We start from the raw sequence: 19,987 nt of genomic DNA on the forward strand, positions 1-19,987 counted from the left end.
TGGAATGGAGTTAATGGATTCAAACACATGAACGTGTTTGACACCACTCCATTCCGGCCATTATTATGAGGCGTCCTCCCCTCAGCAGCCTCCACCCTTGCAAAGTTTGCTACAATTTCAGAACTATAACTTGAACCAAATTCAAAAACTCACTTCAAGAAATCTAGAAAAATAGTTTTTTTTTTTAACTCAAGAATGTCAAGATTTCAGTCGTACCACAATAATTTATTTGCTTTCGCGGCGGCTCACATGGTAAACATTACATTCTATCCATTTACACAGTTAGAGCGGTAGAGTAGGCTAAGTGTAGCCTGGTCCCATACTGTATGCACTGTAAGCAACTCTTCTAACCTTGCCATGCCAAACATGACACAGAGAAGAGTTGGCTACAGTACAAACTGTACGATACCAGGCTACAGTACTATAAGTACCCTGCAGTAGAAGAACAACCCCCTGTCATGTTCCACTCACTGGTCTTATTTCCTAGTGGACCACAACAGTGCTTAAGACCATTTACCTTGTTAGGGGTGACAGTATTGACGGTGTCACCAAACTATCCTTCCATCTGAACTGGCATCTCATGGCAGAGTGTAAGAAGCACCCTGCCTCCAAGTCTCAGCTTAATAGTAAGCTAGAAATGTCGAGAACAATAATACTTGAGCCGATTATGGAGGCTTGTTCAGAGAGATCTTTTTCATGCCACTGTTCAGACATGATATTAACTAGCATTAAACTAATGTTACCCATCATAATATGTGTTTGAAAGACCTGCAATCTGAGGATGGAGCCACCAAAATAGCTTTCAAATAAACCCCAATTTCCATTCCCACAAATTATAATGAATATATATATATATATTCCCCCCCCTCGACACGATTCAATCCAAACTGGCTACATAATATTATGGTAACATAATATTAGCCAATGAAACGATCCCCAATTCAACAAACAGAGTCCTAACCCAAGGGGTATACTACAAAACAGTTTCAACTTTGATAAATAAACAGAAATAACTTATTTTTGGGGGTTCATTAAGCTAAACTTGTGTTTTTGGTTAAGTCAATTAGACCAAGCCCATTTGAAGTTATTTCAGGATATCTAGGCAAGTTAGTTGGCCAACTCCTTGATCCTGCTTTAAAGTATACCCCTCTGAACAGTACTACTTACAAACGGCTTACGTGCAGCATAGGGACCATATGAAGAGACTGGTTTCATCATCTGAGGTTTATCTGGTATTTGGATGATCCTGTATTCATTGTTAAACCCCCATACTAAAGTGGTTGATTTTGCATTTCTACTTTATCAAACACAATTACACAAATAAAAAGTACAAGAGAAACATATTGATCGATGAAACCGGGACTCCAGAGACGTGATGTTGAATCAATCACACAGCGACATGGTCACAGGGGACATGGTCCATATCTGAAGCGCATATGAATTACATATCCTATCCTCTTCTGCAGTATGGAATCTTAGAATTATATACCATCTGTCCTAAACCCTCAAACCCGTGACCAGACTTAGTCAGACTGCGGAGTCCTTAGGAGTGCCTCTGGGTCAGAGAGGGAACAGTAGAGGGTGTATCCTAGCTCATCCACCTCCACTGGCGTCAGCTCACAGAACAGGTTGACTTTGGGGACCAGGGCGCAGGGGAGCCTCCCAGCCTCTAGGTGTCCCACTAGAGAGCGGAGCAACTGCAGGAAGCGGTCAGCCAGCGCCTCCTGGGTCCAGTCGCCCTCCTTCTCGCTCAATAGCAGTATGGTGTTGGTCAGCTGACTGGCCGACAGGCGCGCTAGGGCCGGGTTTAGCTTGCACACGGCTTTAGTCACCTTGAGGCAGGCACAGCGGCAGCCCCCGTCCTCTTGGTCCAGAGCCCGCAGGCGCGCAGTCTCCGCCACACGGAAGCTCTGTCGCCACAGGTTTTCATGGCGCTCCGCAGCCAGCCTGTGTGGCTTGGCGATGAGCGAGGCGCCATCTTCCATCACCAGCAGAGGCAGGAAGTCCACGAAAAGAAGGCGGTCTGTCTCGTACTGGACCTCCAGGGTGAGCGTCTCCGAGGGAACCACCGGCCGGATCACGTAGTCCAGAACGCTGCCGATGGCCGGCCAGTTGATGGAGCCCGCCACCAGCTTCTCGAACACCTCCAGGACAGACTTGGGGGAGAGGTAGCCACCTACCATGCAGCGGTCCCAGTAGCTGCTGCCTCGGGGGAAGTATTCCAGGTTCTCCCTGCGAATCAGCCAGAAGCCTGGAACGTTCATGATGGTGTCCTCCCCGGGGACTGACGACCACAGGTTCTTCTCCAAGGTCAGAGGGACCATGAGCTGAGCGTGATCCGCTGTCACCACCTGAGAAAGAGTGGGAGAGAGTCAGAGAGCACATGGTGTTACTCTTGTAAAACCATAACATTTCAAACCCAGAGACAGGCACCGAGTTAAAAAGCATTGTTTGTGGTCACAACACTCCTAAGCCAATGTGAAGTGATATCTTTACCCTTTCCCCCGGAAGGATCAAGTTTACCACTTCTACCCTCTTATTACCTGCAGGTCATCGTAGAGGCTGCCGCTGAGGTACATCTCTCGGAGAGGCATGTCGGGCAACTTGGCGTGCAGGAAGATCCTCAGCTCTGCGCAGATGTCCAGGGCAGCCCGGCGGGCTGTGGCCTGCTCCTCAGCGGGGATGGCCACACGCTCCTGGTAGAACTCCCACAGTTTCTCCTGTAAGGAGAGGCGCATCCTGGCCCGGAAGAGGTCGGTCTCCCCTGCAGCGCTGCGTCCCCGCCCCGCCGCCCTCCGCATGCAGTCTGAGTGGGATACAGCCACGACAGGCAGAGGTTAGGAATGGGCAGGTATGGGTTATCGCATATAACCCATGTGGGCTGGGCATTCTGATGATGCAAGGCACTTTAATAATGAAGTAAATCAAATATGTTGAAAGGGCATGGGAGGTAAATAAGAACAAAAGTAAGGCTACTGGGTGACGACAGGAAATCCAACCCAACTAATGGGAACACTGCTTTACAGACTATCCTCTCCTACAGAGAGTAACCTACTACTAAAGCCAGAAGTACACCACACAATTTTTTTTAGTTGTTGAGATCAGACACGTTTCGTTTTTGTTTTTCACGAGACAGCGTGGTATGGAGAATCCTCACGACCAAGTGAAGAACCTTGTAGTGTGTGACCCCCCGCCTCCCGGTTTGTGCCACATCGTTTAGCTTGAGCACTAATACACGTTGGGAAGACAAAGAAACGACACGAAAGACGGTCGTTAAATGTGAGAGGCTCAGCAATGTTACAATTTTGAAAGTTGTGTAGTGTACACCCGGCATAAGAGAACCACCCAAAATACCACAGACTTTGAGGTATTTTTAACACATATCTAATGGAGCTCAATAGAAACTAGCCGTTTGAGTCTATTTAGTGGGGTTTCTACTAACAAAACTATAGGGTCGTTCCATTCAATTTCAATAGCTTTGACCGCACCCCTTGTAATTTGAACAAAACTTTCCATACATGTATGCCCATGGTAGAAGGTCAGAAAATAACTTTTTTGACCTGAATGCCAAAACATTCAGGAGATAGAGGTGGCCAAATTGTGATCCATGACGCATACCATGAGACAGACACTGAATGTCTCGCTCTCTTGAAAATATAAAATGGCTCAGTTTGATATAATTTAAAAGCTTACTAAATAGGATTGTCAAACTATTTGGTCATTCCTTTAAAACAAAAAAAAGAATGGTTTATGTTCAGACCGCCATCAGTTGAGACACAGCATGCACTTAAATAGAGACTAGGTGTAACTAAAATGGGAATAACATTGACATTTCAACTTTCCAATTGGTTGGAGGTCCACACAGAAAATATTGACTTGAATGAGAATATCAGTTGTTTTAAATTACAAATGTCAATCTTCCATTCGAATTCTATTAAAATCATAAATATAGATAGAATCAAATCAAATGTTATTTGTCACGTGCGGCCGAATACAACAGGTGTACAACAGACCTTACAGTGAAATGCTTACTTACAAGCCTTTAAACCAACGATGCTTTAAGAAGTTAAGAAGAAAACGTGTTATGTAAAACATGTAAAATAAAAGTAACAAATAATTCAACAGCAGCAGTAAAATAACAATAGCGAGGCTATATAAGGGGGTACCGGTAGAGTCAATGTGCAGGGGCACAGGTTAGTCAAGGTAATATGTACATGTAAGTAGAGTTAAGGTGACTATGCATAGATAATAAACAGAGTAGCAGCAGTGTAAGATGGGTTTGGGTAGTCCTTTGATTAGCTGTTCAGGAGTCTTATGGCTTGGTGATAGAAGCTGTTAAGAAGCCTTCTGGACTTAGACTTGGCGCTCCGGTACCACTTGCTGTGCAGTAGCAGAGAACAGTCTATGACTACGGTGGCTGGAGTCTGACCGTTTTTAGGGCCTTCCTCTGGCACCGCCTTGTATAGAGGTCCTGGATGGCAGGAAGCTTGGCCACAGTGATGTACTGGGCCGTACGCACTACCCTCTGTAGTGCCTTGCGGGTAGAGGCCGCGCAGTTGCCATACCAGGCAGTGCTGCAACCAGTCATACTCGATGGTGCAGCTGTAGAACATTTTGAGGATCTGAGGACCCAATGCCTAATCTTTTCAGTCTCCCGAGGGGGAATAGGTTTTGTCGTGCCCTCTTCATGACTGTCTTAGTATGTTTAGACCATGATAGTTTGTTGGTGATGTGGACAAGACATTCCCATTTAAAATGACATTTGATTGTGGGTAGACCGGCGGCCATCTTCATGGTAGTAATTGGAATGTAAAATGTCAATTCAATTACTTTCAATGGTGTAACAGCTAAATTGCAGTTGTCTGAAGGGATAGGTCCATTCTATGAATTATACTTCTATGATTAAAATGACAACCACCTGGTATTCAAGAGTATACTGTGTCTCAACCGATGGCAGGCACAACACATACACCTCAGATGATATACATTAGGGGCTAAGCGTCAACATAGATTTAGTTTAATTTTTGCCTGAGTTTACATGTTTTTAGATAATTGAAATTAAACATTACACATATTTTTCCTACAATTCATAATAGTTTGGCAACCCTGGTTTCAAGCTTTTAAACTATATCAAACTTAACCGTTCATCTTTTCAAGTGATGAATACATGGACGTCTCATGGTATGCTGGGATATGCAAAAATTGGTCAAATTTGAGCCCCTTCATCTCCTGATGGTGTTGGCATTCAGGTCCAAAAAGTACTTTTCTGATCACTTAAACCATGGGCAAATATGTATGGAAAGTTTTGTTTAAATCAAAAGATGTGCGGTCAAAATCTGGTTGATATCAAATGGAACGACCCTATAGCTTCCTACAACAAGCACAGAGTCAGTAGCATCACCCACAATACAGGAAGTACAGCCATCCTGACATCAGCCATCCTGTCATCAATAGACACAGCCAAGGATTAGAAAACACTGCACAGAGATGAGGTCAAACCATCTGAAACACACTACTACCCCACTGTGACCACCTGCTACATCAATCCCAAGTGTTACTGTTCAGGCCTCGCTCTGAACAGAGTTAGGCAATGCGTATGAGTGTGAGCAAGTGAGAGTGTAACCCTATAGCTTCCACACTCACCAGTCCTTACCGGTACTTGATCTCACATCCTCTGCCTTGCCAACACACGTAATCGTCCTGCTTGACAACGTACTAACCAGTCGCACCACCGAAAAAGTACCAATTTGGCAGTGCCATTGGCAACGTTTCACGCTGTAGGGTGATCTAACGGCACGATTGAAACTCTGCTAAATGAGCAATGTTGATAGTTGTAATGCGAAACATTGTGTGTGACACCCTAAATATATTAGCGTACCATACCTGGTTCAAACGAGTTGGAGGAGGTGGGTAGAGTCTGCAGTGACCTGCTCACTGTTGACCTCATGTCGTGGTTAAGTACCCGTGGTGACGAGCCCATCCAGCTTGGTTCTTCCCAACTCCTTTTCCCTGATGGTTCCATCTTAGTAGGGCTGGTCGGAGCACTTATGGCACGGTCATACATCTGAAAGGAGATGGAATTGAAAAGCATATTTGTCCATTAGTGTTTCATGAAATGGACATGTATTCCACTCGTGGTTAAAAACAGTAAAATTACTGATGTAGAGATCAGATGCCAAACAGTGAGAGGTGATCACATTTAGCCTACAACTGAACTGGCACAACGGACAAATAATGTACATAATAACATTTACAAGAATAGAATTGCAATGATCGAACTTAAAGAATGTCCCACTTACTCTTTTGACTGCTAGTGTTGCAATGCCAAGCATGGCAGCTCCTCCGACCCCAAGCACAAGCTTGGCATTAGAGAGCAAAAAGTCAACGGCCGTGCCCATGCCGTTGTCATCCTTCTTTCCTTTACGGTCACCGTTCACTCCCGCCATTCTGTCTTTGTGAATGTAGCGTTAGAAAGGGAAAATGATGAGAGAAGAACAAAGTACTGATTCAGACGTAAAGAGTCCTGCGTTCTATTACCATAACTCAAGGACTGTGTACCTTTTATTATTAAAATATGTATTATTAATTTACGAGAGCAAAAGGATAGTTGGTCAGTTAAATAGCTGAATAGTTTACCTGTTAGTGGGCTGCCACAAGCACGCCTTGCTAAAGGTGGTGTTGGATGGTTGAGCCTCACCTACATCAGCCCCCCCAGTCTACTGCTGAGGAAGAACTGGCCCCTCTTCAGTGCGGCCTCCTTGTCACTCGGCACGGTCAGAGCCTGGCAGCGGCGGAACTCGCCGGCCACGGCGCGCCGGTAGTAGTTGCGGTCTGTGTACTGAAGGTGGCACCCTGCACGGAGCAGTGCTCGGTACAGCTCCAGCACCGCACTACGAGACCAGCCGCCCATTAGGGATGCACATGAAGATGGGAGGACTCCTGTGAGGAGAGATAGGACATGTATTTATTTCAATAGAATAGGTAATCATTACGCAAAGGGTAGTATTAGAGTAGATTTTCAAACACTGTCACCTAGGCATCTGCCACTGGTGAAGTGGAAGGACAACATGGATCAAGTTAGGCTATACTAATCCTGAACAGTAACTAAACTACTTGATACGATTGGGCATATTTAGCTCGATAACCTTTGTGGATGACGAGATAAGACTGGTCATTTGTTGCAGATGTAATTTGTTTAACGTCCCAACAGGAATCTGTTCCAAAAATAACAAGGTTGCCAACAAACAACGCATACAACAAACAAGTTGTACAGCGGCAGAATAACATACCGGGTAGGGCGTGGGCAATTTAATTATTATTATTTTTTAAATAAACGTGAGTGAAAAACGTGTCTATCCTCGCTCTGGTAGCCTATGAACAAACATTAAGAATAAGCTACGTGGTGAGTTGATGCCTATTCGGCAGCTAGTTAGCTTGGTGAATTGATCATGCTACTTTGTATGCGTTGTTTGTTGGCATCCTTGTACTTTACGAAGTTTCTGGAACAGGTTCATGTTAGAACCTTCCACAAATGACACCCACCCAGCAGCAAGTCAAGTTAATTTGCTAACTATCTAACATTAGCTATGGTATGCCGGTCTAGTCTGCATGCAGCCTAGCCGTGTCAGACCAGAGCAACACATAAGATACACCAAAGATACTGAAATAGCTAACTAACCACTTTCATCTGACATTAGCTAGTTTGCGTTTGCACTCGTCCAGCAGAACACCCCTTAGCAATTTAGCTACCAAACGTTAGCTGCTGTTTCCCGTGTAGACTATACGATAAGTGAGCTAACAATTAGCTATACTAGAATAGCAAAACTAGTACCACTCGTATTGTTCCCTTTGATTGGCTAATAGTATCTTTTTTTTTTTAAATCACTTAATTCTAGCCTAGCTCGTGAGCTAACGTTAATTAGCTTTTTACAGTAACGTTAGCCTCCGAACGATGCTGACCTTGCACATTGAGGAGCTGATACTCACAATCAATTGAATACAAATATACGATATTGACAGAACAACATTTTACATCGTCAAGGGAGAACGCTGAACTTACGTTTGAGAAACGATTTCAAAGGTTTCTCCTTATAAGTACAACAGACACAGTTCCCCCTCGCTTCGGGGTCAGAATGACAAACCGGAAGCTATTGGCTACTTATTTTTGCACTGGAATTACTACATCCGGTTTGAACCATTTTTATGGTTGAGAAATGTGACATTACAGCACTCAGTCTTATTTAGCCTACAAACCTATACACCTTTATATGATGGAATAGATTTTTATAAAGAAGTCTAATAAGGAAACATATGTGAATAAGATCATAAACCAATGTAATAAGACTATATAAGTAGAGTAGAGTAGGTTAAAGGAGAGTAGAGTATTACTTTACTAACCCGAATTTGGGAAATTGTTTTATCACCTATAGCATCATCACTGATTACCAGGACAAGACAAGGATAAATGAAACACATATAATAAAACAAGCTCATATTAATATGTACTATATTGGTAAAGTTTGTGAGCAGCTAAGATTCGACACAATCCCTTGTGTGATCTTGGGTTAATAGAAAGTGAAGCTAATTTTGTGTTTTATTGCCCTCTGTATGATGACCTGAGACATGTTCTGTTTGGTCAAATTGTTGGTGCTCACTCATGAAGTGTTTGATTACAGGATGAACACAGGTTGAAGTTCTTTTTCACAATGTGAGTTTTTTTTACATTGCACAATTTATTTTCCTGGGGTGGAGAAGTGTATTGTTTGTGTAGAGAGACAAGGTGAAAATTGTAATAGCTAAGTGTTAAATGCATTTAATTTGTTTAATGTAACATTTTTGTTTTGTGCACACCTACTTGACACTTATAAGCCCATACGGGCTGGGCACCATGTTGCTGGTGGTTTCAAGTTTAATTTGTCACATGCAAAAGTAAACTGAAATGCTTAACTTGCAAGCTCTACCCAACAGTTCAATATAAAATGATATAACTAATAACAAAATATAAAAAGTAGTTTTTATTGTTATCATAAATATCTACATTGTTAGGTAATTGAAGAAACAGTTACTTAGGAATTACACTTAACTAAGCAAAGTGGTTTCTGAAATTGGGGAACCAAATGCCATTAAGTGGTGAAATCTCACAACTAGCTACCTAAGCAGCTTGCATACAATCACATAATGTTTGTCTCCATTAGGAATGTCTGAGTATTTAGTCTGGTAAATTACCTTTAGTGAAAATAAGAAGTCCCATTAATCTGCGTTGTCATTAATCCTATGCAAAGGCTTACAATTAATTATATTCTTTCAAAAAATAATTATCTTAAACAAACAGAAACATAGCCAATGCCCCACGTTTCACCTAGATACCTTTTCATAAACACAACTCCAAATAGAAAGACTGACAAAAGGAGTAATGTTGAATACTATATGTCTAAAGTAAAAAAAAATGTTAAAGTGCCAACGAATCGTATCTGATTCATAAGAAAAATGTACAGCACAGTTCTGTCTAAGGTGTGTCTAAGGCTGGTGAGGCCTACTTTGGTTAGGGAGTCTTGGGCAGCTGAGGTCAGAGGTCAGGGGGGCTTCGGGCATCTCAGGTCAGAGGGGTTTCGGGTAGTTGTGGTCAGTGAGTTTCAGGAGCAGCACCAGTTTTGATGAAAGTGAAACTACATATGTTAAGAACAGTTCCCATTAAGGGGGAAAGAAAAATAAGTAATGGGTTTTACTATGTACACAATAAGAAAAAAACATGCATCAGAGTATAAACATAGGTGTGAAACCTCAGGAGGCTCATCGCACATCTTTGACACCTTGACTGGAGGTAAAGTATGGACATTTTTTGGCAATTTTGCTAATTTACTGAAATAGGAATGTTTAATTAACTAGGCAAGTCATTTAAGAACAAATTCTTCATTACAATGACTGCCTACCCCGGCCAATCCCTAACAACGCTGGGCCAATTGTGCGCCACCCCCTGGGACTCCCAATCACGGCCGGTTGTGATAAAGCCTGGAATCGAAACAGGGTCTGTAGTGACGCCTCTAGCACTGAGATGCAGTACCGTAGAACGCTGCGCCACTCGGGAGCCCTAGGGATAAGATAATACAAATATTGCCTGAGCTATTCCAATATTTCACAATATGATACTATTGGTCATAATCAAGAATACCAAGGAAATACTTGTATAGTTACGTCACATGATTGAATGTATGGTGGTCTGTATTAGTAAATAAACCACAGAAATCTTACATTACATTTAGCCCTATGGCCATAATGATGTTGTTTGTGAGTCAGATAATGTTAGTCTACCTAACAGAACTTCACAGGTAACCAAGTTACTGGCAGCAGTGATATCTGTAAAAGTGGTTTTGAATATGGTCTAAATTGTGTTAAATCGTTAAGACTATTGTAATTGAGACGGCATAAGACATTGCGAGAGACAGCCATTACTAATTCAGCCTCATGCCTCTTATTCTACTGTTGCTACAAATCTAATTATAGAGACCAGGAGGCATGTACAAGGAGACATTTTCGAAACCAGTTAAAGTGCATTTAATGTTCAGTCACAAGGGTTAAATGGTCATGTAGAAAACTGTCTGCCAATGACTGTTTGGGTGAAATAAAGCATAGAGCATCAAACTAATGGTGCACCTGAAAAACCTTTAAAAAGAGTTCCAACATTTCTTGAACATTGACCATTCCATTAGGGAGAGTATTTGCAGTAAGAGTCTGCCTCAGATTCACCCAGCATCTATTGAGACAGGAAATGTAATTGCTTAATTGGAATCACTAGGTACATATTATTGCCAACCCTTGTTTGTGTAGTACAACAAAACTTGCTGTTCACTGACTATCACTGCATCTTACGGAGCGTGCATATCTTGGGAGTGTTTTCAGTATTGAGGTAAACTAGTTTCTACTTTTATAAATGACATTTTATGAGCTTATACGCGTACCAACAATGGCTGTAGGAACAACACAACTTTATCTACTTATGTGTAGCCTAATTACAGAGTGTAATGTCCAGAGCAACGTATCTGTGAGTGCTTGTGTTGTTGATCATAGTGGTATTTTATGTACCTAAAATGTTCAATTTGTTTTCACCCACGAAGCTGAGCCAGATGTGTATATTGGTCTTTCTTGAAATGGATGTTTTAAAGTTAGTCACGCTTGAATGAGTCATAGCGGTATGACACATTATTTAGTGGAGGGCAGCCTCCTTGCTAATACTGTTGAGGGGTGTAGGGACTTCAGGACATACCACTGACAATGTATGTAAACTTAAATGATTTACTCTACTATTGTCTAAATCATTGCAATTGATCTTAGCAACTTTGATGACAAGAAGTTGCCTCAGGCAGGGGGAAAATGTTTTTAATATAATAGCTGTGTTGTTATTTTATATGTATTTTAGGCATGCAAAATAGTTGGTTAATAGCATTGGTTGTCGGTGGAGTTGTCAAAATCACATTTGAGGAATTTACACATTGTAACCCTTACACATCCTATATATTGGTTGTGATGCCCTGAGATTGTGAACAGATCTCTTGAAGAGAGCTGCTATCACATTCAAAAGTTAAAAATGGCAAAAATTGAATTTCCATAATACAAGAGAGAAAATTCAAAATAACCACTTTTTCTCAAAATATAAGCTGGTTTAGTTTGCTGATAACTGGTTTTAATGAAGCTCCATTTTGACAAAAGTGACACAACTGTGTTATTAGTTTATTTTTATGGTAAATATTACAATGTGGTACTTAAATTCTACAGTTTAATGTATTTCTGAACTTATATATTACCTATGTGGTTTATAGAGGTAGTATTACATAAAACCTATCAATTGTAACTTAATTTAGTTAGAATAATTATTAACTACCTGGTAATCACAAGGTCATAGGCATAGCTGAACTTGAATCTGGTCTTAGAAGAATGAAAAACAGGCAGCATTGTAAAGAGCGACGGACTAGGCTTATCAGCACAAATCGAATTACCCCAACAGGGTCATGCAGAATGAGACATATTCCCATGACAACTGGCAATACAAACACCATGCTAATTCTTATCATTAAGGGATGAGGGTAATGTAGAGCAGCCACTCTCACACACTGTGTGATAAAGGAGAAGTCACAATGTATCTCAAATAGAATACATTGACCTTACAGGAGGTATTGTATTACAGATGATCTGGCATACAAACTAAGGGTACTGTCCATTCACATCAGCCAAATGAATCCATAAAGAGTCCTCTGTGTGTCTCATGAGCTCTTCTCCTAGATAATATGATTAGCCTAATTGAATTACAGCCTTTGTAATCATACAGGTTACAGTATGTATTACAGTAAATATGGTTGAAAGAGAATATCAGGGCAAATTACCTGTGTCTTTACCTTAACTCACTTGATTGTGCGTCCTCGCTCTCTCATTACATTAGGTTCCCCCTATTGACAGGACAGGATGGCACTTCTCGATTACCCTATTCCAGAGCTAGATGTCACCTTACAAGAGGCAGGCCGTGTGCTCCAGCTCACCCTGAGCCCCGAGCTCTACCCTCAATTCAAAAATACCCTTAGCCAACAGAGGGAGGTCCTGCAGGAGGCCCAAAAGTGCTTGGCGGCTGCCGCCTCTGGCCGAGAGAACTGGGTGACAGAGCAATTCAAGAGCCGGCTGCTTTCATGTACCGACCCCCTGCCCACCTCGACAGCCATCCCCGCTGTCTTGCCCCCCTCCAGAGCCAGGAAGGAGTGTGCCCAACTGGAGAGGGCTGCTGCTCTGCTCTGGGCTGTGGCCAAGATGTATAGTGAGCCTTCGCTGGTAGAGGGTGAGGGGCAAACTGAGCGCACACAGCAATCAGAGGTGTTTGCTGCCAGCCGCATTCCTGGGAAGACCCAAGATGAGATTAAAGTAAGCTTTGGGAGTACTCCGTGTTTTTTTGTGTTTTCATACACCATCTCTGATGATGCTGATAACAATTCATCATACTCCCTTATCTTATTGTCATATAATGTGATTATCTCCTACTTCTTAACATGCTATTTGTATTACAGGTATACCAAGACTGCCTCCATGCCATCGTAATCTGTGCTAGAGGGGTATTTTCAGTCAACATACTGCAGCATCCCAGCCCAGGCGGACCTATGTCCCCTCTACCGTTCCCTGACATCTACAGCCAAGTGGTTCATGTGATGAGCCAACATAGAGCTGCCAAGAACAACAAGCCCTCTGCCATCTGCGGCCTCTCTGCCCTGCAGAGGCAAGCCTGGAGTGCTGTGAGGGAGGAGATCCTGAGAGCAGGTGGGGCAGCGGCCGCCTCACTGGGGTTGATGGAGAGTGCTGTGGTGGCTCTCTCCCTGGAAGACTGCAATGCACCAGCTGATCTGGCAGACACCCTTAATGCTGTCAGACTGGGAGGAGGAGATGGGCCCTGTCTGAGATACTATGACAAGGTACAGTATGGGATGTTTGTGGTACTGTAATTGTGGATGACAACTACTACAATACAGTACAGTGATGCCGTAGTGAATCAACTGGATTCATCAGGTTACCGGATGAGGATATGGACTTGATTTTTGGTGCTGACAAAAATATACCCTAGACAATGGAGTGAAATCAAATTTTCAATATTGAATCAAATTGTAAGTGGATCTTTACTGCACATCAGACATACAGTGCCTTGCGAAAGTTTTCGGCCCCCTTGAACTTTGCGACTTTTTGCCACATTTCAGGCTTCAAACATAAAGATATAAAACTGTATTTTTTTGTGAAGAATCAACAACAAGTGGGACACAATCATGAAGTGGAACGACATTTATTGGATATTTCAAACTTTTTTAACAAATCAAAAACTGAAAAATTGGGCGTGCAAAATTATTCAGCCCCCTTAAGTTAATACTTTGTAGCGCCACCTTTTGCTGCGATTACAGCTGTAAGTCGCTTGGGGTATGTCTCTATCAGTTTTGCACATCGAGAGACTGAAATTTTTCCCATTCTTCCTTGCAAAACAGCTCGAGCTCAGTGAGGTTGGATGGAGAGCATTTGTGAACAGCAGTTTTCAGTTCTTTCCACAGATTCTCGATTGGATTCAGGTCTGGACTTTGACTTGGCCATTCTAACACCTGGATATGTTTATTTTTGAACCATTCCATTGTAGATTTTGCTTTATGTTTTGGATCATTGTCTTGTTGGAAGACATATCTCCGTCCCAGTCTCAGGTCTTTTGCAGACTCCATCAGGTTTTCTTCCAGAATGGTCCTGTATTTGGATCCATCCATCTTCCCATCAATTTTAACCATCTTCCCTGTCCCTGCTGAAGAAAAGCAGGCCCAAACCATGATGCTGCCACCACCATGTTTGACAGTGGGGATGGTGTGTTCAGGGTGATGAGCTATGTTGCTTTTACGCCAAACATAACATTTTGCATTGTTGCCAAAAAGTTCAATTTTGGTTTCATCTGACCAGAGCACCTTCTTCCACATGTTTGGTGTGTCTCCCAGGTGGCTTGTGGCAAACTTTAAACAACACTTTTTATGGATATCTTTAAGAAATGGCTTTCTTCTTGCCACTCTTCCATAAAGGCCAGATTTGTGCAATATACAACTGATTGTTGTCCTATGGACAGAGTCTCCCACCTCAGCTGTAGATCTCTGCAGTTCATCCAGAGTGATCATGGGCCTCTTGGCTGCATCTCTGATCAGTCTTCTCCTTGTATGAGCTGAAAGTTTAGAGGGACGGCCAGGTCTTGGTAGATTTGCAGTGGTCTGATACTCCTTCCATTTCAATATTATCGCTTGCACAGTGCTCCTTGGGATGTTTAAAGCTTGGGAAATCTTTTTGTATCCAAATCCGGCTTTAAACTTCTTCACAACAGTATCTCGGACCTGCCTGGTGTGTTCCTTGTTCTTCATGATGCTCTCTGCGCTTTTAACGGACCTCTGAGACTATCACAGTGCAGGTGCATTTATACGGAGACTTGATTACACACAGGTGGATTGTATTTATCATCATTAGTCATTTAGGTCAACATTGGATCATTCAGAGATCCTCACTGAACTTCTGGAGAGAGTTTGCTGCACTGAAAGTAAAGGGGCTGAATAATTTTGCACACCCAATTTTTCAGTTTTTGATTTGTTAAAAAAGTTTGAAATATCCAATAACTGTCGTTCCACTTCATGATTGTGTCCCACTTGTTGTTGATTCTTCACAAAAAAATACAGTTTTATATCTTTATGTTTGAAGCCTGAAATGTGGCAAAAGGTCGCAAAGTTCAAGGGGGCCAAATACTTTCGCAAGGCACTGTACGTAATTGCACCAAACAAAATTCAGTTTATTAACTCACTGACACAAGACTTGAAAACATAGGTTCCTCTTCCTCTTTTTCTACAGGTGGTGAACCTGGTGGTATTCAAAGACAGCACAGCAGGGATGGTGTTTGAGCACAGTGCACTGGATGGAATGGTGGCTGGGTTAGTGGCTGAGACTGTGTGGTATCTCTCTGAGTCGCTTAATGTAGACCTAGTCCAGGCCAACACAGGAAACAATGGGTCAGCCTATCTTAACAAGGCTGATTCCTCCTCCCCAAGCCCCCTAGCATTTCCACTACAGGGTATAACTAAAACAGACCCCCCAAAGTCCTACCCTAAAGCAATTCATCCCATCATCACGTTTGAGGTTCTCTCTTACCCAGATGTCTTTGCTACCCTCCGGGGTCACAGGGGCCTGTACGATGCCTGGATCAACTTTTCCTTGCAGCTCTCCCTGAGGCAGACTCTTGGGGAATCTGCTGCCAGCCACATTCTTGTAACCCCTACCCATATGCGTCACTACAAGCATGGCCGCTGCGATCCGACATACTCCCTCACCATGCAATCCTACCAGCTCATCAGTGCTTTGGAATCCTGCATCGGACCAGACAACAACCCTCGATACACGAACGAACTGCTCCGTCTGTTCCATGTGGCTTTCCTGGAGCACAAAAACCTGATTAAAGCCACTAAAAGTGGACATGGTGTGGGCCCTCACCTAGCAGCCCTACGCTGGTCCATGTCTCCAGACAACCCTCTCAAGAAGTTTCTTGACCCCTTTGGGTGCCCCTCTGTTTACCTTACTGGCAAGGATTTGATGGAGGGAGTGGAGCTTGCTGTAGGGAATGTGTATGCTAAAGACCAACTTGCTGTAACCTACCTGGGGAGGAGAGACCGGGTCCGTATAGTGCTCAATGGTAAAGGCACCTTTTCCACAGTGTTGGAGAAGCTTCAAGATAGCCTGAAAGTAAATCTGAAGCTGGTGATGCTTCTCGCTGTCAGATATTCCATCGCCGGACAAATGGGAGCCATGGAGTGTCTGCTGCAAGAAGAACAAGCAGGAAGAAGGAATGGATCCTCCCAAGGGGGAATTCACAAATGTATCAGTCCAGCAGGCCAAAAACAAGGCCTGACAATGTCTAAGTCAACACTTCCCTCTAACTCTGCCTCCAGCATGAGTCCAGACTTCACTCTGGTGATCCATGGTGGAGCTGGGGAGGAGATTATGCTGAATACAAAGGTGGTAGGCGTCATTGAATTTGCTCTCCAGACAGCTCTGACCCTCGGATCACAAGTGCTACAACAGGGAGGCAGTAGTCTTGACGCAGTGCAGCGGAGTGTGCAAGCTCTTGAAGACTGCTTTCTGTTCAATGCCGGGAAGGGATCTGTTTTCAACAAAGATGGGAAAAATGAGATGGAGGCGACCATAGTAGATGGAAATGGGATGAACTCTGGATCGGTGGCTTGTGTGCAGAGTGTGAAGAACCCTGTGAAAGCAGCAAGACAGGTCATGGAGAAGAGCGTACACTCACTCTTAGTAGGGGAAGGTGCAGAAGAGTTTTTGCAAGGCTTAGAAGAGAGTGAGAAGCCTATGAGGGCGGAGTACTTCCAAACTGATGTCCGTCGCAGAGAGCTGACAGCAAAACTCAGTACTGGCAACGCCTCCAAGAACAACCATCCACAGAAAGTGGGAGCTGTTGCTTTGGATCGATGGTGTAGGTTAGCTGCTGCAACGTCCACAGGTGGGTTGGTGGGAAAATGGAAGGGTCAAGTTGGAGACACAGCAGTAGTGGGAGCAGGTATATTTGCTGATGACAAGCTTGCAGTAACCTGCTCTGGTGATGGAGATGTGTTTCTAAGACACACAGTTGCACAAAAAGTGGCCAGTCTCTACCATCATAAAGGCTACAGCCTTAGGGCGGCATGTCGAGAAGTCATGTCTGAGAACTTGAAGGGCAGCTGTGCTGGAATCATTGCTGTAGACGCAAAAGGGAATGCTGTTGTTGAAACCAATGTTGGGGTGTTGTTTGTAGCTTCCATGGTTGGTGGCATTGCACGTGTCGAAGTCCTGAGACCCATGAAGAGTTATTTCAATGTAATCTGGGAGACTGACAAACTAGTTGCTCACCTACACTCCAACCCTTGGACACCAGGTGCCACCATCCTTACCCAAAAGACTCTGAGTGGGCCAAGCAGCATCTTTCAGCTGGTTGAACCAGATTTCTTAGCACTATTGCAAGGCGCACGGGCTGTTTCAAACCTGCTATGCGAACGACTGGGGGTACAGCGTTGCGCCCTAGTATTTAACCCACATCCCGAGCAGCCGGCCCATATCCGAGTGCTACCACTTCATGGTTTGGAATCCAACTGGCGCTCTCAACCTACTGGGGAGGAGGACTTTCAGCCCTATGACCCAGGTTACTGCACCTCAAAGAGTGGCCCACGCTGGGAAGATGCAGATCTGGACCAGGTTCAAGCCAAGATTCGGGACAAGCTGCCAACGCCTAACGCACCATCGTGCTATGACTTCTTAGGAGATCCTTCCCACAATGGACTGTTCTGCCGTATTGTGCGTGGGGAGGAGCAACAGTGGCGGGTGTGGGAAGACAGTGATCATGTGGCTTTCCTCACTCCCTACCCTAATACACCTGGACTCACAGTTCTAGTGCCACGTAAACCACTGTCCAGCAACATTTTCCGTCTGGAAGAGACTGATTACACATCACTGATCCTGGCCACTCGTAAGGTAGCTGGACTGCTGGAGGAAGGAATGCATGCTCGAGGTGTTGCACTCATCTTTGAGGGCTTTAAGATTGATTATGCCCATGTCAAGCTGATCCCTCTGGTTCCTCCACGTGGTGACAAGCCTGCTGAGGTGTTCCCAGAGTACTTCCAAAGCTACCCCGGCTACGTCTCATCTGTCGATGGCCCTCCCGCCAGCCCTGAAACTCTAAAGGAAATCCACACCAAAATCACACTTTGCAGGCCTCCTCGTTCCTGGGAGGATCCACAGAGCCACTCCATGTTAGCCATCAAGAGCCAGTGGTACCGCAATCTCTTTCAAATTCAAAATACCCTCTTCCACAACACAGTGGAGTACTTCAACAACACCTGTCAGTACGCGTACGCCCTGACTCCTCTCACCACTGACACAATCTCCTCTCCGATGGGCCTGGGATCAGACTCCGAGCCCGTTTACATCAACTTGCTGGGGCAGGATGTGTACTTGGCTGACTCCATGCAATTTGTGCTGGAGTATTTCTTGCGATTCCAAGAGAACTTGCCAGGGACATACTACGTATCGCCAAGTTTCCGGGGAGAAGATCCAGATGCCACTCATCTTAACCAGTTCTACCATGTTGAGTGTGAGCTCCTGGGCGACATGGATACTGCCATGCACATAGCTGAGGGATACGTGGCTCATCTCACCAATGCAATGCTGAAGAAACACTCCAACATCATACTGAACTCCGCTGGGACCCTTTCACATGTCAAGGACTTACTGGAGAAGTTGGAGGGAGGAACCCCTCTCCCAAGAGTCACTCTGGACAAGGCCATCCCTATGATGCCCTCGCCAGAGTGCTGGGAGTGGGTACAGGACGGCCAGCCCCAGTTTGGCAGGAAGTTAACCCGCAAAGGAGAACGGGTTTTGATTGAGAAGTACGGAGGCGCTGTTTGGCTGACAGAGATGGACCACCTGGGAGTGGCTTTCTACCAAGCATATGTGGAGGGCTCGGGCAGACGCAAGGCAAAAGCATCGGACCTCCTCTTGGGATTGGGGGAGACTCTGGGTCTTGGGGAGCGTCACTCCAGCCCCGAGATGGTGCAAGAAGCCCTCAGACATCATGCAGTCCCAGAGGAATCCTACAAGTGGTACATCAACATGCGGCAGGTCATTCCTCTACTCACCAGCGGGTGGGGTATGGGCACCGAACGCTACTTGTGTTGGCTGCTTCAGCATAATGACATCAGAGACATACATATTATACCTCGTATGAAGGCCAGGAAATACATGCCTTGAAATATCCTTAACCCATTAGTTACCCAAAGACGGATGAAAAAGTTGCCTAACTGTCAGCTCTTTCATTGAACGTCCTAAGGGATTCAAGGTGTATTTTTTATTTTGACTATTTTCTAAATTTCAAAAGTAATAGTGAAGACATTACAACTATGAAATAACACGTATAGAATCATGTAGTAACCAAAAAAGTGTTAAATATATTTTATATTTCAGATTCTTCATAGTAGCCACCCTTTCCCTTGATGACAGCTTTGCACAATCTTGGCATTCTCTCAACAAGCTTCATGAGGTAGTCACCTGGAATGCATTTCAATTAACAGGTGTGCCTTGTTAAAAGTACATTTGTGGAATTTCTTTTCTTCTTAATGTGTCTGAACCAACCAGTTGTGTTGTGACAAGATAATTGTAGACAAGCCAATTGTACCCCCCCCCATGTAGAACAATCGGTCTGTCTGTAATTCTTGAAAGTATCTGTCTGTAAATCCTTCTACGTAAAAATTTTAATCATTCTCTATCCTTGATACAAAATATTTGGTTACATGAGGAATAACTTGGTACAATTCACACAATAGTTCTTAACATTTCACACAAAATAATTACTGTTCACAGGCATCTTAACTGTCTAAACAAGTGAGAGAACATATTTGCTAACATAACACAATGGTCAAGG

The 19,987-nt window shown here is 43.8% G+C and overlaps 2 protein-coding genes across 8 annotated transcripts; one reads left to right on the forward strand and one right to left on the reverse strand.

Annotated features, from left to right (window-relative positions):
- Window positions 1-210: 210 nt before the first annotated feature.
- On the reverse strand, window positions 211-8,182 carry mief1 (mitochondrial elongation factor 1). Of its 6 annotated transcripts, none has more exons than XM_024432883.2 (6): window positions 8,060-8,182; window positions 6,698-6,939; window positions 6,300-6,447; window positions 5,884-6,064; window positions 2,544-2,806; window positions 211-2,351 (listed from the first exon to the last, which is right to left on the reverse strand). In XM_024432883.2, the coding sequence occupies exons 3-6, from the start codon at window positions 6,444-6,446 to the stop codon at window positions 1,524-1,526; spliced, it is 1,419 nt and encodes a 472-aa protein (XP_024288651.1). In that variant the 5' UTR covers window position 6,447; window positions 6,698-6,939; window positions 8,060-8,182; the 3' UTR covers window positions 211-1,523. The 6 variants fall into 6 exon arrangements, with proteins under 6 accessions (XP_024288651.1, XP_024288650.1, XP_024288647.1 ...); XM_024432882.2 differs by having other exon boundaries at window positions 6,300-6,451; XM_024432879.2 differs by having other exon boundaries at window positions 6,637-6,939.
- A 2,622-nt stretch (window positions 8,183-10,804) lies between these two features.
- Window positions 10,805-19,478, forward strand: LOC112258485. Of its 2 annotated transcripts, XM_024432884.2 has the most exons (4): window positions 10,805-10,903; window positions 12,431-12,900; window positions 13,044-13,442; window positions 15,379-19,478. In XM_024432884.2, exons 2-4 carry the CDS (start codon window positions 12,454-12,456, stop codon window positions 19,315-19,317), a joined length of 4,785 nt encoding a protein of 1,594 aa, XP_024288652.1. In that variant the 5' UTR covers window positions 10,805-10,903; window positions 12,431-12,453; the 3' UTR covers window positions 19,318-19,478. The 2 variants fall into 2 exon arrangements, with proteins under 2 accessions (XP_024288652.1, XP_042183234.1); XM_042327300.1 differs by lacking the exon at window positions 10,805-10,903 and having other exon boundaries at window positions 12,106-12,900.
- The last annotated feature ends 509 nt before the right edge of the window (window positions 19,479-19,987 follow it).

This window comes from Oncorhynchus tshawytscha, linkage group LG09 (genome assembly GCF_018296145.1).
Source record: "Oncorhynchus tshawytscha isolate Ot180627B linkage group LG09, Otsh_v2.0, whole genome shotgun sequence".
NCBI classification, from domain to species: Eukaryota; Metazoa; Chordata; class Actinopteri; order Salmoniformes; family Salmonidae; genus Oncorhynchus; species Oncorhynchus tshawytscha.